The sequence below is a fragment of the Bombina bombina genome, chromosome 3 (genome assembly GCF_027579735.1).
Source record: "Bombina bombina isolate aBomBom1 chromosome 3, aBomBom1.pri, whole genome shotgun sequence".
In the NCBI taxonomy this organism is placed as follows: domain Eukaryota; kingdom Metazoa; phylum Chordata; class Amphibia; order Anura; family Bombinatoridae; genus Bombina; species Bombina bombina.
Window position 1 is genome coordinate 176,380,875 of NC_069501.1, and position 27,297 is coordinate 176,408,171.

The 27,297-nt window shown below is 43.7% G+C and overlaps 1 protein-coding gene across 1 annotated transcript in view; it reads left to right on the top strand.

Moving 5' to 3' along the window:
- Positions 1–27,297, top strand: part of ZNF654 (zinc finger protein 654) — a 153,821-nt gene that overhangs the window by 39,883 nt on the left and 86,641 nt on the right. Inside the window, exon 4 of the mRNA XM_053706032.1 lies at positions 23,180–23,315. Coding sequence (XP_053562007.1) covers positions 23,180–23,315 — 136 coding nt within the window. The remainder of the gene's footprint in view (positions 1–23,179; positions 23,316–27,297) is intronic.

Here is a 27,297-nt window from a genome sequence, read left to right on the forward strand (position 1 = left end):
TAATCCATCCGGTTCCGCGGTCGGAACAAGGACAAGGGTTTTACTCAAATCTGTTTGTGGTTCCCAAAAAAGAGGGAACTTTCAGGCCAATCTTGGATTTAAAGATCCTAAACAAATTCCTAAGAGTTCCATCGTTTAAAATGGAAACTATTCGGACAATTTTACCCATGATCCAAAAGGGTCAGTACATGACCACAGTGGATTTAAAGGATGCTTACCTTCACATACCGATTCACAAAGATCATTACCGGTATCTAAGGTTTGCCTTTCTAGACGGGCATTACCAGTTTTTAGCTCTTCCATTCGGATTGGCTACGGCTCCAAGAATCTTCACAAAGGTTCTGGGTGCTCTTCTGTCGGTACTAAGACCGCGAGGAATTTCGGTAGCTCCGTACCTAGACGACATTCTGATACAAGCTTCAAGCTTTCAAACTGCCAAGTCTCATACAGAGTTAGTACTGGCATTTCTAAGGTCGCATGGATGGAAGGTGAACGAAAAGAAGAGTTCTCTCTTTCCACTCACAAGAGTTCCCTTCTTGGGGACTCTTATAGATTCTGTAGAAATGAAGATTTACCTGACAGAAGACAGGTTAGCAAAGCTTCAAAATGCATGCCGTGTCCTTCATTCCATTCAACACCCGTCAGTAGCTCAATGCATGGAGGTGATCGGCTTAATGGTAGCGGCAATGGACATAGTACCCTTTGCACGCCTACATCTCAGACCGCTGCAATTGTGCATGCTAAGTCAGTGGAATGGGGATTACTCAGACTTGTCCCCTACTCTGAATCTGGATCAAGAGACCAGAAATTCTCTTCTATGGTGGCTTTCTCGGCCACATCTGTCCAGGGGGATGCCATTCAGCAGGCCGGACTGGACAATTGTAACAACAGACGCCAGCCTACTAGGTTGGGGCGCTGTCTGGAATTCTCTGAAGGCTCAGGGACAATGGAATCAGGAGGAGAGTCTCCTACCAATAAACATTCTGGAATTGAGAGCAGTTCTCAATGCCCTTCTGGCTTGGCCCCAGTTAACAACTCGGGGGTTCATCAGGTTTCAGTCGGACAACATCACGACTGTAGCTTACATCAACCATCAGGGAGGGACAAGAAGCTCCCTAGCAATGATGGAAGTATCAAAGATAATTCGCTGGGCAGAGTCTCACTCTTGCCACCTGTCAGCAATCCACATCCCGGGAGTGGAGAACTGGGAGGCGGATTTCCTAAGTCGTCAGACTTTTCATCCGGGGGAGTGGGAACTTCATCCGGAGGTCTTTGCCCAAATGCTTCGACGTTGGGGCAAACCAGAGATAGATCTCATGGCGTCTCGACAGAACGCCAAGCTTCCTCGTTACGGGTCCAGATCCAGGGATCCGGGAGCGGTTCTGATAGATGCTTTGACAGCACCTTGGACCTTCGGGATGGCTTATGTGTTTCCACCCTTTCCGATGCTTCCTCGATTGATTGCCAGAGTCAAACAGGAGAGAGCATCCGTGATTCTAATAGCGCCTGCATGGCCACGCAGGACTTGGTATGCAGATCTAGTGGACATGTCATCCTGTCCACCTTGGTCTCTACCTCTGAAACAGGACCTTCTGATCCAGGGTCCCTTCAAACATCAAAATCTAATTTCTCTGAAGCTGACTGCTTGGAAATTGAACGCTTGATTTTATCAAAACGTGGTTTTTCTGAGTCAGTTATTGATACCTTAATACAGGCTAGGAAGCCTGTTACCAGAAAGATTTACCATAAGATATGGCGCAAATACTTATATTGGTGCAAATCCAAGAGTTACTCATGGAGTAAGGTTAGGATTCCGAGGATATTGTCTTTTCTACAAGAAGGTTTAGAAAAGGGTTTATCCGCTAGTTCCTTAAAGGGACAGATTTCAGCTCTGTCCATTCTTTTACACAAACGTCTGTCAGAAGTTCCGGACGTTCAAGCTTTTTGTCAGGCTTTAGCTAGGATCAAGCCTGTGTTTAAAACTGTTGCTCCACCATGGAGTTTGAACTTAGTTCTTAATGTTTTACAGGGTGTTCCGTTTGAACCCCTTCATTCCATTGATATCAAGCTGTTATCTTGGAAAGTTCTGTTTTTAATGGCGATTTCCTCGGCTCGAAGAGTCTCTGAGTTATCTGCCTTACATTGTGATTCTCCTTATCTGATTTTTCATTCAGACAAGGTAGTTCTGCGTACTAAACCTGGGTTCCTACCTAAGGTGGTCACTAACAGGAATATCAATCAAGAGATTGTGGTTCCATCTTTGTGTCCTAATCCTTCTTCGAAGAAGGAACGTCTGCTACACAATCTAGATGTAGTCCGTGCCCTGAAATTTTATCTACAGGCAACTAAGGATTTTCGACAAACGTCTTCCCTGTTTGTCGTTTATTCTGGTCAGAGGAGAGGTCAAAAAGCTTCGGCTACCTCTCTCTCTTTTTGGCTTCGTAGCATAATACGGTTAGCCTATGAGACTGCTGGACAGCAGCCTCCTGAAAGAATTACAGCACATTCTACTAGAGCTGTGGCTTCCACTTGGGCCTTTAAGAATGAGGCTTCTGTTGAACAGATTTGCAAGGCTGCAACTTGGTCTTCTCTTCATACTTTTTCCAAATTTTACAAATTTGACACTTTTGCTTCTTCGGAGGCTGTTTTTGGAAGAAAGGTTCTTCAGGCAGTGGTTCCTTCCGTATAAAGAGCCTGCCTGTCCCTCCCGTCATCCGTGTACTTTAGCTTTGGTATTGGTATCCCAGAAGTAATGATGACCCGTGGACTGACCACACTTAACAGGAGAAAACAAAATTTATGCTTACCTGATAAATTCCTTTCTCCTGTAGTGTGGTCAGTCCACGGCCCGCCCTGTTTTTTATGGCAGGTAAAAAAAAAATTGAATTATACTCCAGTCACCACTACACCCTTTGGCTTCTCCTTTCTCGTTGGTCCTTGGTCGAATGACTGGAGGTGACGTAGAGGGGAGGAGCTATATAGCAGCTCTGCTGGGTGAATCCTCTTGCACTTCCTGTTGGGGAGGAGTTAATATCCCAGAAGTAATGATGACCCGTGGACTGACCACACTAAAGGAGAAAGGAATTTATCAGGTAAGCATAAATTTTGTTTCTCCAACATAGGTGTGTCCGGTCCACGGCGTCATCCTTACTTGTGGGATATTCTCTTCCCCAACAGGAAATGGCAAAGAGCCCAGCAAAGCTGGTCACATGATCCCTCCTAGGCTCCGCCTACCCCAGTCATTCTCTTTGCCGTTGTACAGGCAACATCTCCACGGAGATGGCTTAGAGTTTTTTAGTGTTTAACTGTAGTTTTTATTATTCAATCAAGAGTTTGTTATTTTGAAATAGTGCTGGTATGTACTATTTACTCAGAAACAGAAAAGAGATGAAGATTTCTGTTTGTATGAGGAAAATGATTTTAGCAACCGTCACTAAAATCCAGGGCTGTTCCACACAGGACTGTTGAGAGCAATTAACTTCAGTTGGGGGAACAGTGAGCAGTCTCTTGCTGCTTGAGGTATGACACATTCTAACAAGACGATGTAATGCTGGAAGCTGTCATTTTCCCTATGGGATCCGGTAAGCCATGTTTATTAAGATCGTAAATAAGGGCTTCACAAGGGCTTATTAAGACTGTAGACTTTTTCTGGGCTAAATCGATTCATTATTAACACATATTTAGCCTTGAGGAATCATTTATTCTGGGTATTTTGATATAATAATATCGGCAGGCACTGTTTTAGACACCTTATTCTTTAGGGGCTTTCCCAAATCATAGGCAGAGCCTCATTTTCGCGCCGGTGTTGCGCACTTGTTTTTGAGAGGCATGACATGCAGTCGCATGTGAGAGGAGCTCTGATACTTAGAAAAGACTTTCTGAAGGCGTCATTTGGTATCGTATTCCCCTTTGGGCTTGGTTGGGTCTCAGCAAAGCAGATACCAGGGACTGTAAAGGGGTTAAAGTTTAAAACGGCTCCGGTTCCGTTATTTTAAGGGTTAAAGCTTCCAAATTTGGTGTGCAATACTTTTAAGGCTTTAAGACACTGTGGTGAAAATTTGGTGAATTTTGAACAATTCCTTCATGTTTTTTCGCAATTGCAGTAATAAAGTGTGTTCAGTTTAAAATTTAAAGTGACAGTAACGGTTTTATTTTAAAACGTTTTTGTACTTTGTTATCAAGTTTATGCCTGTTTAACATGTCTGAACTACCAGATAGACTGTGTTCTGAATGTGGGGAAGCCAGAATTCCTATTCATTTAAATAAATGTGATTTATGTGATAATGACAATGATGCCCAAGATGATTCCTCAAGTGAGGGGAGTAAGCATGGTACTGCATCATTCCCTCCTTCGTCTACACGAGTCTTGCCCACTCAGGAGGCCCCTAGTACATCTAGCGCGCCAATACTCCTTACTATGCAACAATTAACGGCTGTAATGGATAATTCTGTCAAAAACATTTTAGCCAAAATGAACACTTGTCAGCGTAAGCGCGGCTGCTCTGTTTTAGATACTGAAGAGCATGACGACGCTGATATTAATATCTCTGAAGGGCCCCTAACCCAGTCTGATGGGGCCAGGGAGGTTTTGTCTGAGGGAGAAATTACTGATTCAGGGAACATTTCTCAACAGGCTGAACCTGATGTGATTGCATTTAAATTTAAGTTGGAACATCTCCGCATTCTGCTTAAGGAGGTATTATCCACTCTGGATGATTGTGACAAGTTGGTCATCCCAGAGAAACTATGTAAAATGGACAAGTTCCTAGAGGTGCCGGGGCTCCCAGAAGCTTTTCCTATACCCAAGCGGGTGGCGGACATTGTTAATAAAGAATGGGAAAGGCCCGGTATTCCTTTCGTCCCTCCCCCCATATTTAAAAAATTGTTTCCTATGGTCGACCCCAGAAAGGACTTATGGCAGACAGTCCCCAAGGTCGAGGGAGCGGTTTCCACTTTAAACAAACGCACCACTATACCCATAGAGGATAGTTGTGCTTTCAAAGATCCTATGGATAAAAAATTAGAAGGTTTGCTTAAAAAGATGTTTGTTCAGCAGGGTTACCTTCTACAACCAATTTCATGCATTGTCCCTGTCGCTACAGCCGCATGTTTCTGGTTCGATGAGCTGATAAAGGCGGTCGATAGTGATTCTCCTCCTTATGAGGAGATTATGGACAGAATCAATGCTCTCAAATTGGCTAATTCTTTCACCCTAGACGCCACTTTGCAATTGGCTAGGTTAGCGGCTAAGAATTCTGGGTTTGCTATTGTGGCGCGCAGAGCGCTTTGGTTGAAATCTTGGTCGGCTGATGCGTCTTCCAAGAACAAGCTACTTAACATTCCTTTCAAGGGGAAAACGCTGTTTGGCCCTGACTTGAAAGAGATTATCTCTGATATCACTGGGGGTAAGGGCCACGCCCTTCCTCAGGATCGGCCTTTCAAGGCAAAAAATAAACCTAATTTTCGTCCCTTTCGTAGAAACGGACCAGCCCAAGGTGCTACGTCCTCTAAGCAAGAGGGTAATACTTCTCAAGCCAAGCCAGCTTGGAGACCAATGCTAGGCTGGAACAAGGGAAAGCAGGCCAAGAAACCTGCCACTGCTACCAAAACTGCATGAAATGTTGGCCCCCGATCCGGGACCGGATCTGGTGGGGGGCAGACTCTCTCTCTTCGCTCAGGCTTGGGCAAGAGATGTTCTGGATCCTTGGGCGCTAGAAATAGTCTCCCAAGGTTATCTTCTGGAATTCAAGGGACTTCCCCCAAGGGGGAGGTTCCACAGGTCTCAGTTGTCTTCAGACCACATAAAAAGACAGGCATTCTTACATTGTGTAGAGACCTGTTAAAAATGGGAGTGATTCATCCTGTTCCATTAAGAGAACAAGGGATGGGGTTCTACTCCAATCTGTTCATAGTTCCCAAAAAAGAGGGAACGTTCAGACCAATCTTAGATCTCAAGATCTTAAACAAGTTTCTCAAGGTTCCATCGTTCAAGATGGAAACCATTCGAACTATTCTTCCTTCCATCCAGGAAGGTCAATTCATGACCACGGTGGATTTAAAGGATGCGTATCTACATATTCCTATCCACAGGGAACATCATCGGTTCCTAAGGTTCGCATTCCTGGACAAACATTACCAGTTCGTGGCGCTTCCTTTCGGATTAGCCACTGCTCCAAGGATTTTCACAAAGGTACTAGGGTCCCTTCTAGCTGTGCTAAGACCAAGGGGCATTGCTGTAGTACCTTACTTGGACGACATTCTGATTCAAGCGTCGTCCCTTCCCAAGCAAAGGCTCACACGGACATCGTCCTGGCCTTTCTCAGATCTCACGGATGGAAAGTGAACGTGGAAAAGAGTTCTCTATCCCCGTCAACAAGGGTTCCCTTCTTGGGAACAATTATAGACTCCTTAGAAATGAGGATTTTTCTAACAGAGGCCAGAAAAACAAAACTTCTAGACTCTTGTCGGATACTTCATTCCGTTCCTCTTCCTTCCATAGCTCAGTGCATGGAAGTGATCGGGTTGATGGTAGCGGCAATGGACATAGTTCCTTTTGCGCGCATTCATCTAAGACCATTACAACTGTGCATGCTCAGTCAGTGGAATGGGGACTATACAGACTTGTCTCCGAAGATACAAGTAAATCAGAGGACCAGAGACTCACTCCGTTGGTGGCTGTCCCTGGACAACCTGTCACAAGGGATGACATTCCGCAGACCAGAGTGGGTCATTGTCACGACCGACGCCAGTCTGATGGGCTGGGGCGCGGTCTGGGGATCCCTGAAAGCTCAGGGTCTTTGGTCTCGGGAAGAATCTCTTCTACCGATAAATATTCTGGAACTGAGAGCGATATTCAATGCTCTCAAGGCTTGGCCTCAGCTAGCGAGGGCCAAGTTCATACGGTTTCAATCAGACAACATGACAACTGTTGCGTACATCAACCATCAGGGGGGAACAAGGAGTTCCCTAGCGATGGAAGAAGTGACCAAAATCATTCTATGGGCGGAGTCTCACTCCTGCCTCCTGTCTGCTATCCACATCCCAGGAGTGGAAAATTGGGAAGCGGATTTTCTGAGTCGTCAGACATTGCATCCGGGGGAGTGGGAACTCCATCCGGAAATCTTTGCCCAAGTCACTCAGCTGTGGGGCATTCCAGACATGGATCTGATGGCCTCTCGTCAGAACTTCAAAGTTCCTTGCTACGGGTCCAGATCCAGGTATCCCAAGGCGGCTCTAGTGGATGCACTAGTAGCACCTTGGACCTTCAAACTAGCTTATGTGTTCCCGCCGTTTCCTCTCATCCCCAGGCTGGTAGCCAGGATCAATCAGGAGAGGGCGTCGGTGATCTTGATAGCTCCTGCGTGGCCACGCAGGACTTGGTATGCAGATCTGGTGAATATGTCATCGGCTCCACCTTGGAAGCTACCTTTGAGACGAGACCTTCTTGTTCAGGGTCCGTTCGAACATCCGAATCTGGTTTCACTCCAGCTGACTGCTTGGAGATTGAACGCTTGATTTTATCGAAGCGAGGGTTCTCAGATTCTGTTATCGATACTCTTGTTCAGGCCAGAAAGCCTGTAACTAGAAAGATTTACCACAAAATTTGGAAAAAAATATATCTGTTGGTGTGAATCTAAAGGATTCCCTTGGGACAAGGTTAAGATTCCTAGGATTCTATCCTTCCTTCAAGAAGGATTGGAAAAAGGATTATCTGCAAGTTCCCTGAAGGGACAGATTTCTGCCTTGTCGGTGTTACTTCACAAAAAACTGGCTGCTGTGCCAGATGTTCAAGCCTTTGTTCAGGCTCTGGTTAGAATTAAGCCTGTTTACAAACCTTTGACTCCTCCTTGGAGTCTCAATTTAGTTCTTTCAGTTCTTCAGGGGGTTCCGTTTGAACCCTTGCATTCCGTTGATATTAAATTATTATCTTGGAAAGTTTTGTTTTTAGTTGCAATTTCTTCTGCCAGAAGAGTTTCAGAATTATCTGCTCTGCAGTGTTCTCCTCCTTATCTGGTGTTCCATGCAGATAAGGTGGTTTTACGTACTAAACCTGGTTTTCTTCCAAAAGTTGTTTCTAACAAAAACATTAACCAGGAGATTATCATACCTTCTCTGTGTCCGAAACCAGTTTCAAAGAAGGAACGTTTGTTGCACAATTTGGATGTTGTTCGCGCTCTAAAATTCTATTTAGATGCTACAAAGGATTTTAGACAAACATCTTCCTTGTTTGTTGTTTATTCCGGTAAAAGGAGAGGTCAAAAAGCAACTTCTACCTCTCTCTCTTTTTGGATTAAAAGCATCATCAGATTGGCTTACGAGACTGCCGGACGGCAGCCTCCCGAAAGAATCACAGCTCATTCCACTAGGGCTGTGGCTTCCACATGGGCCTTCAAGAACGAGGCTTCTGTTGATCAGATATGTAGGGCAGCGACTTGGTCTTCACTGCACACTTTTACCAAATTTTACAAGTTTGATACTTTTGCTTCTTCTGAGGCTATTTTTGGGAGAAAGGTTTTGCAAGCCGTGGTGCCTTCCATTTAGGTGACCTGATTTGCTCCCTCCCTTCATCCGTGTCCTAAAGCTTTGGTATTGGTTCCCACAAGTAAGGATGACGCCGTGGACCGGACACACCTATGTTGGAGAAAACAGAATTTATGTTTACCTGATAAATTACTTTCTCCAACGGTGTGTCTGGTCCACGGCCCGCCCTGGTTTTTTAATCAGGTCTGATAATTTATTTTCTTTAACTACAGTCACCACGGTACCATATGGTTTCTCCTATGCAAATATTCCTCCTTAACGTCGGTCGAATGACTGGGGTAGGCGGAGCCTAGGAGGGATCATGTGACCAGCTTTGCTGGGCTCTTTGCCATTTCCTGTTGGGGAAGAGAATATCCCACAAGTAAGGATGACGCCGTGGACCGGACACACCGTTGGAGAAAGTAATTTATCAGGTAAACATAAATTCTGTTTTTTTCCATCAGGATCTCAAATCATTAAATTTGAAGGTATGGAAATTGAACACTTAGTGCTTAGTCATAGAGGTTTCTCTGACTCGGTGATTAATACTATGTTGCAGGCTTGTAAATCTCTTTCTAGAAAGATTTATTATCGAGTTTGGAAGACTTACATTTCATGGTGTTCTCATAAATTCTCTTGGCATTCATTTAGAATTCCTAGAATTTTACATTTTCTTCAGGATGGTTTGGATAAAAGTTTGTCTGCAAGTTCCTTGAAAGGACAAATCTCTACTCTTTCTGTTTTATTTCACAGAAAGATTGCTAAACTTCCTGATATTCATTGTTTTGTGCAGGCTTTGGTTCGTATCAAGTCTGTCATTAAATCAATCTCTCCTCCTTGGAGTCTTAATTTGGTTTTGAAGGCTTTACAGGCTCCTTCGTTTGAGCCTATGCATTCTTTGGACATTTAAACTACTTTCTTGGAAAGTTTTTTTTTTTTCTTTTGGCCATCTCTTCTGCTAGAAGAGTTTCTGAATTATCTCATGTGATTCTCCTTTTCTGTTTTTTCATCAGGATAAGGCAGTTTTGCAGACTTCATTTAAATTCTTACCCAAGGTTGTGAATTCTAACAACATTAATAGAGTAATTGTTGTTCCTTCCTTGTGTCCTAATCCTAAGATTTCTTTGGAGAGATCTTTGCATTCTTTGAATGTTATAAGAGCTCTGAAATATTATGTTGAAGCTACTAAAGATTTCAGGAAGACTTCTAGTCTATTTGTTATCTTTTCTGGTTCTAGGAAAGGTCAGAAGGTTTCTGCTGTTTCTTTAGTTTCGTGGTTAAAGCTTTTGATTCATCAAGCCTATTTTGAGTCGGGTCAAGCCCCGCTTCAGAGAATTACAGCTCATTCTACTAGATCAGTTTCCACTTCCTGGGCTTTTAAGAATGAAGCTTCAGTTGATCAGATTTGCAAAGCTGCTGCTTGGTCTTTGCATACATTTACTAAATTCTACCATTTTGATGTATTTGCTTCTTCGGAAGCAGTTTTTGGTAGAAAAGTTCTTCAGGCAGCTGTTTTAGTTTGATTCTTCTGCTTTTGATTTAAGTTTTTTCCTTTCATTTATGAGAATAAACCTGTATTTTGGGTTTTGAATTAATTTTTTCAGCGGAAAATGGCTGTTTTCATTTTAATCCCTCCCTCTCTAGTGACTCTTGCTTGGAGTTCCACATCTTGGGTATTGCTATCCCATACGTCACTAGCTCATGGACTCTTGCCAATTACATGAAAGAAAACATAATTTATGTAAGAACTTACCTGATAAATTAATTTCTTTCATATTGGCAAGAGTCCATGAGGCCCACCCCTTTTTATGGTAGTTATGATTTTTTTGTATAAAGCACAATTATTTCCAATTTCCTTTGTTGATGCTTTTACTCCTTTCTTTATCACCCCACTACTTGACTATTCCTTAAACTGAATTGTGGGTGTGGTGAGGGGGTGTATTTATAGGCATTTTAAGATTTGGGAAACTTTGCCCCTCCTGGTAGGATTGTATATCCCAGGGGTCAGCAACCTTCGGCTCCCAGATGTTTTGGAACTACATTTCCCACAATGCTCAGATAGCTTAAAGAGTGTCTCGGCATCGTGGGAAATGTAGTTCCAAAACATCTGGGAGCCGAAGGTTGCTGACCCCTGGATATCCCATACGTCATTAGCTCATGGACTCTTGCCAATATGAAATAAATTAATTTATCAGGTAAGTTCTTACATAAATAGTTTTTTGCTTTCACTTCCAGTAGGCATCTTCTTAAATTCTCTCCAGGTCCTCATTACACTCCACTGACATGGTATTCTCTTTTCTTTTACAAGATACGATGAGTCCACGGATTTCATCCTTACTTATGGGATATCGCCTCCTGGTCAGCAGGAGGAGGCAAAGAGCACCACAGCAGAGCTGTGTATATATAGCTCCTCCCTTCCCTCCCACTCCAGTCATTCTCTTTGCCTGTGTTAGTGATAGGAAGAGGTAAAGTGAGGTGTTAGTTTAGATTCTTCAATCAAGAGTTTATTATTTTTTAAACTGGTGCTACTTTATGCTAGGGTGTAGCCTAGACCAGATCAGTCTCTTCTGTAAAAAGAGAAGCATTTGGTGTCTTTAAAGCAATGGGAACTTGTGGGACATAATTCTCACTGCGCCTCCAATACTGTGATGCTGCCCTTTTGTGATGGCCTAAGCTGCATTTAACTCAGGCCTGAGGAAACAGCCTTTGTAGCTGAGAAACTAGTTGCAACTGTTTTTAAACAATTGTTTTTATATTGGGGTGTTGTCAATTCACATCCCTTGAATTTTTAAATAAATTGTTATTTTTATGGAAGTCTAAGTCTGATCGTTTGTTTGGAGATATTGGTGATCATCCTGCTGCAGGATCAGTGTAGCTGGGTCACTGTGATTCCCCAGCCTGCCTCAATCAGCACATAGGTGCTGCTCCCTTTGTGAGTATACAATCTTCAAGTTTGTCCATTTGTGCCATTTATATTACATTATTGCACTAGGAGGTGCTCCCCCATCTCTTTTGATTTCTTGTTCAGATTCTACATTTGTTTCCATTGAAGCTCCATCATCCAATTGCTGGATCAGTGTAGCTGGGTCACTGTGATTCCCAAGCCTGCCCCAATCAGCACATAGTTGATGCTTATTTTGTGAGTATTTTTCTTGCACAAATTCTATATTTTGTTTATTATATTGCACTAGGAGGCGCCCTCTTTTCTTTGTGATTAATTTCCACAGATGTTCGGTTGCTTTGTTTGTTATAAGAGGAGCTGCCCATCAAGCCTTCTATCAAGTGTGAATATCATACTACCATCCATACCTGGACTTTACCAAAAGAATTTCTTAAAGATTTCAGGACTATATTGAGTATCAGTACATGTTAAATAGCTGAGGCCAAGAATCCAGCTAAGTTATTTCCACTAGGTGTATGGTTTGAAATTTGTTTTGTTGCACATCAAATGTTGTTAACTAACTAATATATGTAAATAGCGCCCCCTACAGTTGGATACCTAGGTATCAACAGGTTTGGGTACTTCTAGGGGAATCAGGGGCTCTGTCTGTGAAGAGCTTTTTTCCCTGGTGACATTTAGTTGATGGGCCATGCTGGTATGGTGGGACTCCTCACAAGGCCGTCAGTGACCGCAACTTTATTGCAAGGGGTTAATATGGCTGTTATATAAATCGTAATGTGGCCCAATGGAATTTCAAAAGAAGACTACAGTGTGTTTCTTTCTCACAATGGGTTGAGAACTTATGACGCATACTCGGATTATATTTTAAAAACAAAGAAAAAAGCTTGATTTATTTCTCCCGGTGTCAATGAGTAATGGCGACCGGGAGCCCGAGTAAGGTGCCGCCCACGATGGACGGAGTTGGTTTTCCCGCCGTTGGTTGGGCTCTTTCCCCCTTACAAGGCACGTTCAATACGGAGTGCCGGGGGATGAAGTGCTACTTTCCTGGTCCAGTAGACCAGGAAAGTAGTTGCTCTGTTATGTCAATCGGTGCATACATATTGATAAGGGGACAGTTAGCAACTTGGGAGACAGCACACAAATAAAAAAAATTATGTTGCTTTTACCATTTAAAGGGACAGTAGACATAGTTTTTGTTTTATGAAGCTAATCTGTTATGTTTATCATAATATTTTCAGCTCTCTTGATTTAGCTCCTACTTTGTGTCTTAGGATGCTATATAGGGTACTTTAATATTTAAAGAAACAGTACCGTTTTTTATGTGTCAATTTATTCCCCTTCTAAGGCTTTTGCTCTTCAGGGTCTATTGACTCTGGTTAATCCATGCCACTTTTTATTGTGGGTCTAGGATTTTTATGGCTGCATGCAGTGCTTTGCGGTTCCTTTCAGATTTTATATGGAATTGTGTCACATGACATCGCTTGTTTCATGTTTTTAGCGATGTGTATTAACAGCAATGTTAGCTTTTTATTGGATTGTTTCTGCACAAGAAATAAGGAGTTTATTAAAAAAAAAAAAAAGAAAAGAAAACAGTGTTTTCCACTTTTTCTTAGCCCCTCTCCTCTTAAAGATATTTCTATTGGAGTATGATGACGATGGTCATTTTACCACATTCCTACAGTGCCCACGACATATTAGGGCCCACATGGTGTATTTTTGTGGTCTAGTTTGGGGACCTGCAACCTGGAGTGTTTGCATGTTCAATCCCACATGCTACTGCAGTGTCATTTTCTCCTGTCCCTCATGCATCCTGTGTTTTATTACAAGTGGAGGGCTCTGACTTTTTTCTAGTATGCAATTTTTTCATAAGATATACCCTTCTCAGCTAAGGAGGCTGGATAGTCATTCCTGGGGTTAGAATGGCTTCAGCTGGACTACGAGACTTGCTACTTCCTAAGAGGGTAGTTGCTTCTTTCAAAGATTCAGAAAGGGTTGTACTCCAGGGCTTCCAACCACTTTCAGCTGTGTCACTGTCACTAGATAGAAAGTCCTATGGATAAATCCAGGATATGATTAAAGTTTGTTTGCTAAATTCGACTTTTCTGCAGACCACTAAATTTTGCTGCCTTTCGAATTTTAAGGGAACCAACCCTTCCTCTCATTCTAAACTGGAAGATATCTATTCGCAAGCCAAACCTACCTGGAGACCTAATCAGTCTTGGCACAAGAGTAAACAATCCAAGAGACCCGCTGCTGTTCCCAAGTCAGCATGACGGGTTGGCCCTCGATCCGGGACCGGATCTCTAGTAGGGGGCAGACTGTATTTCTTCATCCGGACTTGGAAGAGAGATGTTCTGGATCCCTGGGAATTAAAGAGTGTCTCAGGGATACAAGCTGGAATTCGGAAATTCTTCCCCTAGAGGAAGTTTTCTTCTTTCTCGATTGTCTGTAGTCCAGATACAGAGAGAGGCGTTCTTATGCTGTGTAAGAGACCTATCCTTCATGGGAGTAATTTGTCCCGTTCCAATTCAGGAACAAGAGTTTTATTCAAATCTGTTCGTGGTTCCCAAAGAAGGAGGGACTTTTCAGTCCTATCTTAGATCTTGGGAGTCTAAACAAGTTTCTCAGAGTTCCATCATTGAAGATGGAAGCTATTCGTACAATTCTTCCATTGATCCAGGAGGGTCAATTTATGACTACTGTGGATCTAAAGGATGCATATCTTCATGCTCCTATCCACAGAGATCATCACAAGTTCCTGAGGTTTGCCTTTCTGGACAAACATTTCCAGTTTGTGGCTCTTCCTTTTGGTCTGGCCACGGCACCCAGACTTTTCACAAAGGTTCTGGGGTCGCTGCTGGCTGTTCTGAAACCGCGAGGCATTACAGTGGCGCCTTATCTGGAAGATATTCTGATCCAGGCGTTGTCTTATCAACTAACAAAGTCTCATACCGACATTGTTCTGTCCTTCCTGAGGACTCATGGGTGGAAGGTAAATTTGGAGAGGAGTTCTCTAGTTCCACAGACAAGGGTTCCTTTCTTGGGAACTCTAATCGACTCTCTATTCATGAAAATATTTTTGACGGAGGTCAGGAAATTAAAGATCCTGAACACATGCCGAGCCCTTCAGACAAATCCTAGGCCGTTAGTGGCTCTGCATGGAGGTAATTGGATTGATGGTGGCGGCAATGGACATCTTTCCATTTGCTCGGTTTCATCTCAGGCCTCTGCAACTGAACATGCTCAGACAGTGGAATGGAGATTATACAAATTTGTCTCCTCAAATATATCTGGATCAGGAGACAAGGGACTCTCTTCTATGGTGGTTGTCGCTGGATCATCTATCCCAGGGGACATGCTTTCGCCGACCCTCATGGGTGATAGTGACAACGGATGCCAGCCTGTTAGGGAATTCCAGACTGCTCCCCATCCTAAGAGCTCAGGGGGTCTGGACTCAGGCGGAGTCTCTCCTTCCCATCAATATCCTAGAGTTGAGAGCAATATTTAATGTGCTTCAGGCTTGATCTCAGTTGGCTTTGGCCCAATTCATCAGATTTCAGTCGGACAACGTAACGACGGCCTACATCAATCATCAGGAGGGAACAAGAAGTTCCTTAGCGATGACAGAAGTAGCCAGGATTATACAGTGGGCGGAGTCTCACTCTTGCCATTTGTCCGCAATACACATCCCAGGGGTGGAAAACTGGAAAGCAGATTTTTTGAGCAGCCAATCATTTCATCCAGGAGAGTGGGACCTCCATCCGGAGGTATTTGCCAACCTGATTCTCAGATGGGACAGGTCGGAGTTGGATCTCATGTCATCTCGCCAGAATGCCAAGCTTCCGAGATACGGGTCCAGGGATCCTCAGGCCGAGCTGATAGATGCCTTGGCAGTGCCTTGGTTTTTTAGCCTAGCCTATGTGTTCCCTCCATTTGCTCTCCTTCCCCGGGTGATTGCTCGAGTCAAACAGGAGAGAGCATCTGTGATACTCATAGCCCCTGCGTGGCCTCGCAGGACTTGGTATGCCGATCTGGTGGACATGTCATCCCAGTCCCTGTGGAAGCTTCTATTGAGGAAAGACCTCATTCAGGGACCCTTCCATCATCCGAATCTAGTTTCTCTGCAGCTCACTGCTTGGAGATTGAATGCTTCTTTTTATCTAAGCGAGGGTTTTCTGATTCGGTCATAGATACCTTGATTCAGGCACGTAAGCCTGTTACTAGAAAGATTTACCATAAGATATCGCGTAAATATCTTTACTGGTGCGAATCCAAGGGATACTCATGGAGCAGGGTTAGGATTCCCAGGATTTTGTCTTTTCTCCAAGATGCATTGGAGAAAGGGTTATCCGCAAGTTCCTTTAAAGGGACAGATTTCTGCTTTGTCTATTTTGTTATACAAGCGTCTGGCAGATGTTCCAGATGTTCAATCTTTTTGTCAGGCTCTGACTAGAATCAGGCCTGTGTTTAGACCGATTGCTCCTCCTTGGAGTTTGAATGTAGTTCTTAATGTTCTTCAAGGGGTTCCGTTTGAACCTATGCATTCCATAGATATTAAGTTATCATGGAAAGTTTTTTTTTTATTTTTGGTTGCTATGTCTTCTGCTCGAAGAGTATCTGAGCTTTGAGCATTACAATGTGATTCTCCTTATCTTATTTTCAATTCTGATAAGGTGGTGTTAGGTACTAAACCTGGTTTCCTTCCTAAGGTTGTTTCTAATAAGAATATTAATCAGGAAATTGTTCCTTCCTTGTGTCCTAATCCTTCTAAGAAGGAGCGGCTGTTACATAATTTGGACGTGGTCTGTGCCTTGAAGTTTTACTTACAGGCCACTAAGGATTTTCGTCAATCTTCTTCCCTGTTTGTTGTGTTTTCTGGGAAGCGTAGGGGTCAGAAAGCTACGGCTACCTCTTTCTTTGTGGCTGAAGAGTATTATCCGCTTTGCATATGAGTCTGCCGGACAGCAGCCTCCTGATCGAATTACTGCTTATTCCACTAGGGCTGTGGCTTCATCATGGGCATTCAAAAATTATGCTTTTGTTGAACAGATTTGCAAAGCTGCAACTTGGTCTTCTCTTCACACTTTTTCCAAAGTTTCCAAATTTGATACTTTTGCCTCGTCCGAGGCTGTTTTTGGGAGAAAAGTTTTTCAAGCAGTGGTTCCTTCTGTTTAGGTTCCCTGTCTTGTCCCTCCCTTTCATCCGTGTCCTATAGCTTTGGTATTGTATCCCATAAGTAAGGATGAAATCCGTGGACTCATCGTATCTTGTAAAAGGAAATTTATGTTTACCTGATGATAAATTTGTTTTTTACGATACGATGAGTCCACGGCCCACCCTGTTTTTTATATGACAGGTCTTTTATTTTGTTAAACTTCAGTCACTTCTGCACCTTGGCTTTTCCTTTCTCTTCCTAACTTCGGTCGAATGACTGGAGTGGGAGGGAAGGGAGGAGCTATATATATACAGCTCTGCTGTGGTGCTCTTTGCCTCCTCCTGCTGACCAGGCGGCGATATCCCATAAGTAAGGATGAAATCCGTGGACTCATCGTATCTTAAAAAAACAAATTTATCAGGTAAGCATAAATTTCCTTTTTTTTTTTTTGTCAGTTATATACTTATATTTACTTTGCCTATAGTGATCGTACAGCAAAAGCAGACACCCTTTATGGCAGTTTACTCTCTCCATACATCTTGTGGTCAGTCATCCTGTGCCTCTTCTTTTTCCATATGTTTGTCTACTGTGTGTACCACTTTTTTTTTTTAACCTTATGAGCAATATTTTTGCTATTTACCTTCTTTGGCATCTGTTTCTGCTTCCCTTTAGTTTACCACCTTTTCTATATTATCTTTCCATGTGCCACTATGCATTATCCTTATGCTATTTCCCTCGTTAAACTTTTCAAACTGCTTTTTTTTATTTTTATTTCATAGTGCTGTGTATCTTCTCATCCACTCTGTGCAAATAATGTACTACACTCCTCTTCTTACCAGCACATTGTGCTTTGGTAGCCACTTGGTATATATTTAGTAAAATATGTTAGTCATTGCCCCTGTTGGGAGACTTACTAGGCACTGCCATCTTTACTTTGGGAAAATGAAATGTAATGTTTCCATCTTAATGGGAGGAGAGTCCACTGCTTCATTCATTACGTGTGGCAATTAAGAACCTGGCCACCAGAAGGAGGCAAAGACACCCCAGCCAAAGGCTTAAATACCTCCCCCACTCCCCTCATCCCCTAGTCATTCTTTGCCTTTCATCACAAGAGGTTGGTAGAGAAGTATCTGAAGATTAGGAGTAGTCTCCTATAGAGGGTAGTACTCTTCACAATGGGGCTGGGGTTTTAAGTAGTCCTGTCAACCTCTCAGTGAGAGCATGGGTGAAAGTTAGAGTCCGGAGATGCAGGGAGTGTCTTTCTGTGAAACCATCCAGACTCAGATTAACAGCTCCATAAGCAATCCGCGTTGAGTTCGCTGCCTGCTTTTTGCTCTCAAGTCCATGTCAGGAGCGACACTACTAACCTGTCACACACTTGAAAAGCCGTGTACCTGTTCCACAACATAGATTCTGGTAAGATAGTTTCATTTATACATATATGAGAACTTAAAGAAGACAAGGTCACAGTGTGTCTCCTTTTATCTGTATAGAATTAAGGGTTAATACCCCCGGAAGGGAGGTTATTGAAGGGGGGGGGGGGGGAATTTGTGCACAATATGGTCTACTGTTTGATGCTGAGACATGTGAGATGAGGCTCTGTCATATGTGCAAACAGTTTTTTTTCCGGGAGATATGGTGCAGCCTTTTTTGGCACGTTTTCTCTTTAGTGCAGGGGCGGTCCTGCATGGCACTCCATGTGACTGGGTGTGGCCTCTTCAGCTTCCTCTACCGGTGGTTGCAGGAGACAAAGCGTGTGGGTTTTTTTTTTTTTTTTTTTCCTTTGATCTGGGTCATAGGAGGTGGTGAGTGCCTGGCCATTGGGTGTAAAGGTGCCGTTTAATTTATATCTAGTCCGTAATAAAGGCGCAAGTTATGGAGGATTTTGATATGTTAGAGGGTACACCCTCTTTAATTAAACCTAATAACTGTGTCTATTGTGAGGAGTTCCCCGGTGCTCCGCCTGCTCAACTCTGTTCCACATGCTTTGATAAGATTGCTATATCTAAAAAGATATTTAGTACAACTGAGCCGTCCACCTCTGAGGGCTCTCTTTCACGCTAGGTGCGTTCCCTACATTCATCTCCGATTGCACATGCAGCTCCCCAGGCTGATACTAATCCTCCTGCGGGAGGGGCCTTTTGGCCGCCAGATTTCGCGTAACAGTTGCAAACGGTTGTTTCTGCGGCCTTTAATGCCTTACCATGCCCTGCTAAGCGAAAGGTGAATCATATCTATACGTCCCAGGGGTCATCTTCTCCGCTGGATGTCTCTGATAGATTATTCGCTGATGGAGACTTCAACTCTTCGGAGGACGCTCTTTCTGGGTCAGAATCGGCAACATCTAGGCCTCCGTCTGCGGAGGAGCCAGATTTTAAATTTAAGATGGAGCATTTTTTTCGCTTCCTGGTAAAGGAGGTGCTAGCTACGTTAGAGGTCCCATAGGTGAAACTGCTGTAGGAACCTTCGATGCTTAAACTAGAAGGGGTTTACGAGGACAGGGTGGTACCACAGACCTTCCAGTCAAAATGGCTATTATTATGAATGTGAGAAACTTGGCCCGTCATTTTCCCCTCCCTTCTACTTCTTTTAAAAAGCTGTTCCCCGTCCCAGACTCTCAGCTCGAACTATAGGGGGGTCATTCCCACGCTTGCTAAGCATAAGACTATCCCGCTCGAGGATAGCTCTTTGTTTAAGGTGCCCATGGGTAAAAAAATTGTAGTCCATGCTAAGGAAGATTTTCCAACTCGCAGGGTTCCTTTTTCAACCAGCAGCGGCAGTCGCTGCGGTTGCTGGATCTGCTACCTATTGGTGTGACGCTCTGTCAGCTATGGTTGAGGTGGAGACCCCACTCAAAGAAATACAGGAACGAATTAAGGCCTTAAGGGTAGCTCATTTTTTCATCTGCGATGCAAATATGCAGATTATTCGCCTGAATGCCAACACATCAGGTTTTTCTGTTCTGGCCTGTTAGGGCTCTGTGGTTAGTCGTGATCTGTGGACATGACTTCCAAATCTAGATTACTTCCCCTTCCGTTTCAGGGGAAGGTTTTCTTTGTTCTAGGTCTGGACTTCATCATATCCACGGTCACAGGAGGCAAGGGGACATTCCTACCGCAGGATAAGAATAAATCTAAGGGGTCTACTTTTCGTCCCTTTCTTTCAGACAAGTCTCAATGCCAGCAGCCTACCACGATAACTAGCAGTCCAAGGAATCTTGGAAACCAGCTCACTCTTGAAACAGGTCCAAGCAGAGTAAGAAGCACGGAGAGACAAAATTGTCATGAAGGGGCAGCCCCTGATCAGTCTCTGGATCTTTTTGGGGGACAGACTATATCCTTTTTTCGGGGGCCTGGATAAGAGATCTTCAGGACCCTTGGTTTCTGGAGGTCATAGCCCAGGGCTACAGGATAGGATTCAAGACTCATCCACCCAGAGGCAGATTCCTCCTGTCAAACCTATCTTCAAGACCAGAGAAGAGCGATTCCTTCCTAGGTTGCGTGAGGGATCTCTCCTCTCTCTGAGTTATCGCCCCAGTCCCTCTAGCAGAGAGAGGTCTGGAGTATTATTCAAAACTTTTTGTTGTTCCAAAGGACATGTTTCGCCCAATTCTGGACCTTAAGTGCCTAAACAAGTTTCTGTCAGTCCCATCGTTCAAAATGAAGACCATCAGATTGATTCTGCCTCTAGTTCGAGAGACTATTTATGACAATACACCTGAAGGATGCTTACCTTCACGTGCCAATCCACAAGGACCACTTAAAGTTCATGAGATGCTCATTTCTGGACCAACACTACCAGTTTGTGGCCCTACCATTCGGTCTGGCGACTGCCACAAGGGTCTTTACGAAGGTTCTAAGAGCGCTGCTCACAATTGCGAGAGCCAGAGGTATTGCAGTGGCTCCTTATCTGGACGATATTCTGGTCCAGGCTCCGTCCTGCAGTCTTGTGGAGGATCAATTGATGGCTCTTCTCCTTCGATCCCATGGTTGGAAGATAAACTAAGGAAAGGGTTCTCTGGTCCCCAGCAACAGGGTGGAATTCCTGGGTACGATAAGATTCCATATCCATGAAGATTGTCTTTACGGGCCAGAGACGTTCCAAGATTGCGTCCAGCTGTCTTGCCCTTCCGACCTCCTCCAGGACATCTGGTCAGGTGTATGGAGGTGATTGGGCTCATGGTATCCAGCATAGATGTCAATCCATTTGCCAGGTTCCATCTCAGACCTCTTCAGTTATGCATGTTGAGACAATGGAACGGCGATCACTCAGACCTATTCCCAACAGATTTATCTGGACAGCCGAGTGACGGAATCCCTCTTGGTGGACCTGCCCGGGACAACCTTCTTGAGACCATCCTGGGAAATTGTTACCATGGACGCTAGTCTCAGGATGGGGTGCTGTTTGGGGTGCCAGAAGGGCACAGGGCAGGTGGACTTGAGTAGTCGACTCGGTCAATAAATATTCTGGAACTTCGGGCGATATTAAACTCTGAGGGCTTGGCCCCATCTGGGGTCGTCCCGATTCATCAGATTCCAGTCGGACATCATTACCTCAGTGGCTTACATCAACCATCAGGGGGGAACTAGAAGCTTCCTTGCCATGAGGGAAATATCTCAGATTCTGGAATGGGCAGAGACCCACAATTGTTCGCTCTCAGCAATCCACATTCCGGGTGTGGACAACTGGGAAGCAGGTTTTCTCAGCAGACAATAGTTTCATCCGGGGGAATGGTGTCTCCATCCCGAGATGTTTGCAGAGATCTGCAACAGATGGGGGACGCCGGAGATAGACCTCATGGTGTCCAGACTCAACTTCAAGCTACCCAGATAAGGGTCACGCTCCAGGGACCCCCAGGCAGAGCTGATAGACGCCTTGGCGGTGCCTTGTGTGTTCAACCTAATTTACATTTTTCCACCTTTTGCCACTCCTTCCTCAAGTGGGTGTCCCGCATCAAACGAGAGCAAGTGTCGACCATTCTGATTGCTCCATTATGGCCACGGAGGACGTGGTTTGCGGATCTGGTGGGGATGTCAAAGTCTCCTCCTTGGAGGTTACCCTGTCGCAGAGATCTGCTAGTTCAGGGTCCTTTTTCTTCACCAAAATCTAGATTCTCTGAGGCTGACTGCGTGGAGATTGAACGCCTAGTCTTGGCCAAGAGAGGCTTTTCTGAGAAAGTGATCGATACTCTCATCCAAGCCAGGAAACTGGTCAGCGCATCTATCATAAGGTTTGGAGGACCTTCTTATCCTGGTGTGAGGAACGTGTATATCCCTGGCACAAGGTTAGGGTATCCAAGATTCTGGCCTTTCTCCAGGATGGTCTGGCCTTTCTCCAGGATGGTCTGGACAAAGGTCTCGCCACCAGTTCCTTAAAGGGACAGATTTCGGCTTTATCGGTGCTCTTACACAAGAAGCTTGCGGAGCTTCCTGATATTCAGTCCTTGGTTCAGGCTCTGTTTAGAAATTTGGCTCCTCCTTGGAGCTTAATCTTGGTTCTTAAGATTTTGCAGGGGGCTCCGTTTGAGCCTATCCATTCGCTTAACATTAAGATTCTTTCCTGGAAGGTTCTATTTCTACTGGCTATCGCATCAGCTCGCAGAGTCTGAGTTAGCGGCTTTGCAATTTGAGCCACCATACTTGTTTTTTTCACCCTGATAAGGCTGTTCTTCGCATTGGTTTGGGGTTTCTCCCTAAGGTTGTGTCGAATCATAGCATCAATCAGAAAATAGTAGTTCCTTCTTTGTGTCCTAACTTTTCTTCGTCAAAGGAGAGGTTGCTTCATAATTTGGATGTGGTTTGAGCCTTGAAGTTTTATCTTCAGGCCACGAAGGAATTCAGACAGTCTAAGTCTTTGTTTGTTGTGTATTCAGGGAAGCGCAGAGGGCCTCTTCACTGTCTTTTTGGTTGAGGAGCATTATCCGTCTGGCCTATGAGACAGCGGGACATTAGCCTCCTCAGGATTACGGCTCATTCAGCTAGGGCTGTGGCCTCTACTTGGGCTTTTAAAAACGATGCTTCTATGGAGCAGATTTGTAAGGCGGCGACTTGGTCCTCTTTACAAATTTTTATGTTTGCTTCGGCGGAAACAGCTTTTGGGAGACGGGTTCTAAAGACTGTGGTGCCCTCAGTTTAGGGTCCGCCTCCTTTTACCCTCCCGTTTTTTTTTTTCACTCAGTGTCCTCTAGAGCTTGGGTATTTGTTCCCAAAAGTAATGAATGAAGCAGTGGACTCTCCTCTCACAGATGGAAATTAAATTATCAGGTAAGCATAATTTGTTTTTGTAGCCAGGTAGGAACAAAACAGTCAGCTATAATTCCAGCAAACTAAACATTAAGTAGTTGTTTGAAGGAGGCAATTTAGCAGCAGAGTGAAGGTCTAATCGAAGGGACTTTAGGACCCCCAATATTAGGGCACCTGGGAAAGTACAATGAATACGCAAAAAATATACAAAACATTAAAGTGATGTGAAGATTAAACTTTCCCAATTTAGATAAAGCATACAGTGTCATTTCGTACTTTGAATATCTAGAGTTAAGTTAGAATTCAGTTCAAATTAATCTGAATTTGAAAAATATGCTTTAACTCCCATTGTTTTTGTAGGAATGCCACAGCCTGCTTAAACGATATGACAACAAAGACCTGAGGTTGGTAGTTGGCATTATTAAAGATGGAGGACCATGGGAACAACCTGTATTACAAGCAATTCTCAAGGGAAAATCTGAACCACAAGATACAGGTTGGTTTTAATTGCAGCATGCCATTTGTTAAAGCTAAAAATATTGATTTAATATTGTGCAATGTTGTATCCTAGTCTATTTTTATACTTAAAAGGACAGGAAACCCACATTTTGTTTTCTTCCCTGATTTGGATAGAACATACACTTTTTTTTTTTTTTTTTTTTTTTTTTTTTTTTTATTGAAGAGAGCTTGGGCATACATCATGTAAACATTTACATACAGACAATTTGAAATTGTGTAAGAACACACTTAATACATTCACAATAGATATTGTAAGGAAAACAAATGATACTCAACAAATGAGAATAATAGACCTGGATTGCAGGAAAATAACCCTATGAGCTGGTTTGTTTCATGTCTGTATACGACTATGAAGCGGGCTTCCACAACATGAAATATATTGGGTTATAATAAAAGAATACATGAAAATTCATTCCAGACAGACATGGCAAGTATCGACTGTCATGTTCACCAAGATTTTCTCATTATCTGCTACCCGAGCTCTCTTATTTTTTTTTTTTTTAAATATATTTTTATTGAGGAGAATAGATAACATAACATACAAGATACATTTCAGACAATATAAAAGTAATGATCCAATATAATTTACAGTCGTCAATGATAAAAAAAAAAAAGGGGTCTCCACCGCCCTCCGCCCTCTCACTGGTATAGAAATCCCCACTCCCCTCTCAGTGAAGCAGTCAGCATAAGCTCAGTTTGAGCAAATGGCTTCAGAATCTGCTTTTGCTGATCAATATTCAACGTGCTAATTGATTCCCGCCATTTATTCAGAAAATGTCTGAGTCGTCTGTTCGTGTCTATTTTGGTGTCTAGCTGTTCTACCATTAGCTGATGGTGTATGCATCGTTTGAACACTGTAAACGATGGAGCCTCTGTCAGGGTCCATACTTTCAGAATGACTTTCCTAGCCACCAGAATTATTGTAGTGAGTAGCGGCCTCAGCCTGGGCCTTAGTTCTTCCCAGTCGAGAAGGCAAATTTGTTTGATTCCAATATCAGTTCTGACTGCTAAGGTATTGTTTATCCAGAAGACCACCCTGCCCCAGAACTGTCTCACTCGGGGGCATTTAAAAAAATAGTGAAGGAAGTCGGGGTCTCCCAATCTGCATTTGCTGCATTCATTTGCTATGTCAGTGTGCCACTTGGTCAGTCTGCGAGGCGTCAGATAGTCCCTATGCAACATTCTGACCTGTGATTCTCTAAACGTCATAGACAGTGTCGCCCTTCGTACTGTTTCTAAGCTGCCCTGAATCATGGTTGTTAAATCTTCTTCATCTACATCTTTACTCCATATGTTTACTAGGGTCTCTAAATTTTTAGTTTCGGTCTTCCCAATTAATGATTTGTATATACCTGAGATTGTAAATCTGCCTAACCTAAAGGAGACCACGGAGGGGTTGAGAGCATGGGATTCCCAAAAGTGTGGGTCCATGGTGATTAATTGATTGACATAGTGCCTCATCTGTAAATAGGCATAGAAATGAGTTTTAGGTATTTGAAATTGGTTCTGTAGGTCGGTAAACGATTTAATGCTCTTTGTATTCAGATCCAAGGAGTCTCCCACTGAGCGCAGGCCCACCGCCTCCCATAACGCAAAGGGAGAGGTGTTTATCCCCGGAGGGAAGTCAGCATTCCGCCTCAGCGGGATCATTCTGGATGACATATAGGTCCGGTCCATATGGCGCAGCGTTAGCTGCCAGGCCTTTAGCGTGTCTCTATAAAGAAAGTTGCCTTTTATTTCCAGTGGAATCTTGCTGAGTTGAGCATGTGATAGGTAGGTTAGACTGTGGTCACCTGTGGCAGAATCCTCTAGTGCAGTGTCATAAAAATGACAAGTGTTCAGTTGCCAATCTAACACTAGGCGGTCCAAGGCCGCCCAATTATATAGTCTAAGGTTGGGTAGTCCCAGTCCTCCCTGAGACGGGGATGCGTATAATTTTGCAATGGCTATTCTTGGTTTACCCCCTTTCCAAAGAAAACTCGTGACGGCTTTAGTATATAGAGCCAGGTCCTGCTTTGTTGATAGGAAGGGTAACATCAGGATGGGGTATAAAATTCGTGGTAGAATCACCATCTTGATCAGGCCCACTCGTCCCGATAGGGAAACAGGTAGCCGTTTCCGTCCTTCTAGCGTTTGTTGGATGTCCTTACAAACCCGGGAGAAGTTATTATGATATAAGGTATCAATGTCTGTCAATAAACGTATCCCCAGATAGGTCATATTGGGGGTGGCATCTTTAAATGGGTAGGCAGTAGTCTGCACAGGATGCTTTCGTAACCATAAAATCTCTGACTTGCCTTCATTTATTCGGTACCCCGAAAAAGATCCAAAGGCTTCTATTGTTGCTAAAATTTTCGGAATATGTTTTGCCGGGTGCTCTACAAACAGAAGCATATCATCCGCATAAATAGCTAAATGCAGGTTTGCTTCGCCTATGGCGATGCCAGGAAATACAGTTCGCAGTTTGATAGCCAGAGGCTCCAAAGCAAGATTGAAGAGGAGGGGAGAGAGGGGACATCCCTGACGAGTACCTCTCTGTAAAACAATGCGAGGAGAAAATAGACCATTTGCCATGACATGAATCCAGGGTGTCTCATAGACATTGCAGATAAATCTCAAAAAGGAGCCTGAGAAGCCAAAGCGCCGTAATGAGTCGAACAGGTGACTCCATACCACTCTGTCAAAGGCCTTCTCTGCGTCAAGTGACAGCAGGAAGGCCTCTGATTCATCCTGTGTTCTCTCCTTTATTGACCCACCCTTGAAATGTGCAATCGCATGTAAAACACGCCTGACATTGGTTACTGAGGATCTATTGCACATGAACCCAGTCTGATCGGGGTGTATGATCTCTGTAAGAATAAATTTTAGCCGGTCCGTCAAGATTTTCATCAAAATCTTGTAGTCGGAGTCGAGAAGGGAAATGGGGCGATAAGATTCAGGTAGTTCTGGGTTTTTTCCAGGTTTTGGTATCGGGGATACATGCGCCATGGTAAATAATTTTGAAGGGGGAGTCAACTCTTTGTAGTATGAGTTATACAACTTAGTCAGAGTAGGGGTGACTTGAGTTTTCAGTGTTTTGTAAAATTCTATGGGCAGCCCGTCTGGGCCTGCCGCTTTACCATTAGATAAAGAGGAGATTGTTTTCAGTATCTCCTCAGGAGAGATGGCTGCATTTAAAGCCTCTAAGTGTTCCTGATTAATCTGCGGTAAGTCTAGGCCTTCCCAGAAGGAAGAGATAAACTCCTCGGAAGGAACCCTCTGAGAAGAATATACATCAGTGAAGTATTTAGCCAGGACATCCACGATTGCTTGAGGAGACTTATGAGTTTTATTGCCGTATTTAAGAGCTGCAATAGGCTTGCGCGTTTCCCGTTGAGATGTCAGGGAGGCCAGTAGTTTGCCTGATCTGTCACCCCCTCGGTAATACTTGGCGTTAGTTTTGAGAAGCTGTGTCACTGCTTGATGATGCAAAAATGCATCCAATTCCCCTTTACAAGTAAGATATTTGTCTTTTGTTGAGGGATTAGGATCCCTGCAATAGGTCTGGTAGGACCCCGTCAAGTTCTCCTGTAAGCTTTGTAGTTTAGCCTGAAGTTTCCTACGTAATGTGGCAACATAGGAAATGACATTTCCCGTTAACACTGCTTTGGCTGTATTCCAAAACAATTCGGGTGTATCCAAATGGTTCTGATTATCCGTATAGTAATCGTTCCATGCATGGACCAAATATTTGATGAAGGCATCTGAGGTGCAGAGATAACTCGGAAATCTAAGCGTGTTCTTGTTCGTGACAATAGGGCCCACAGAGAATTCCAATTCGACTGGGGCGTGATCTGAGATCACCACGCTATGTATTTTGGTTCTAGTGACCTTCGGAATTATGTTGGGGGAGATCATAAAGAGGTCAATGCGAGAAAGTGTTGGGGTCGCTCTAGATATGCAAGTAAAATCCTTGCTTT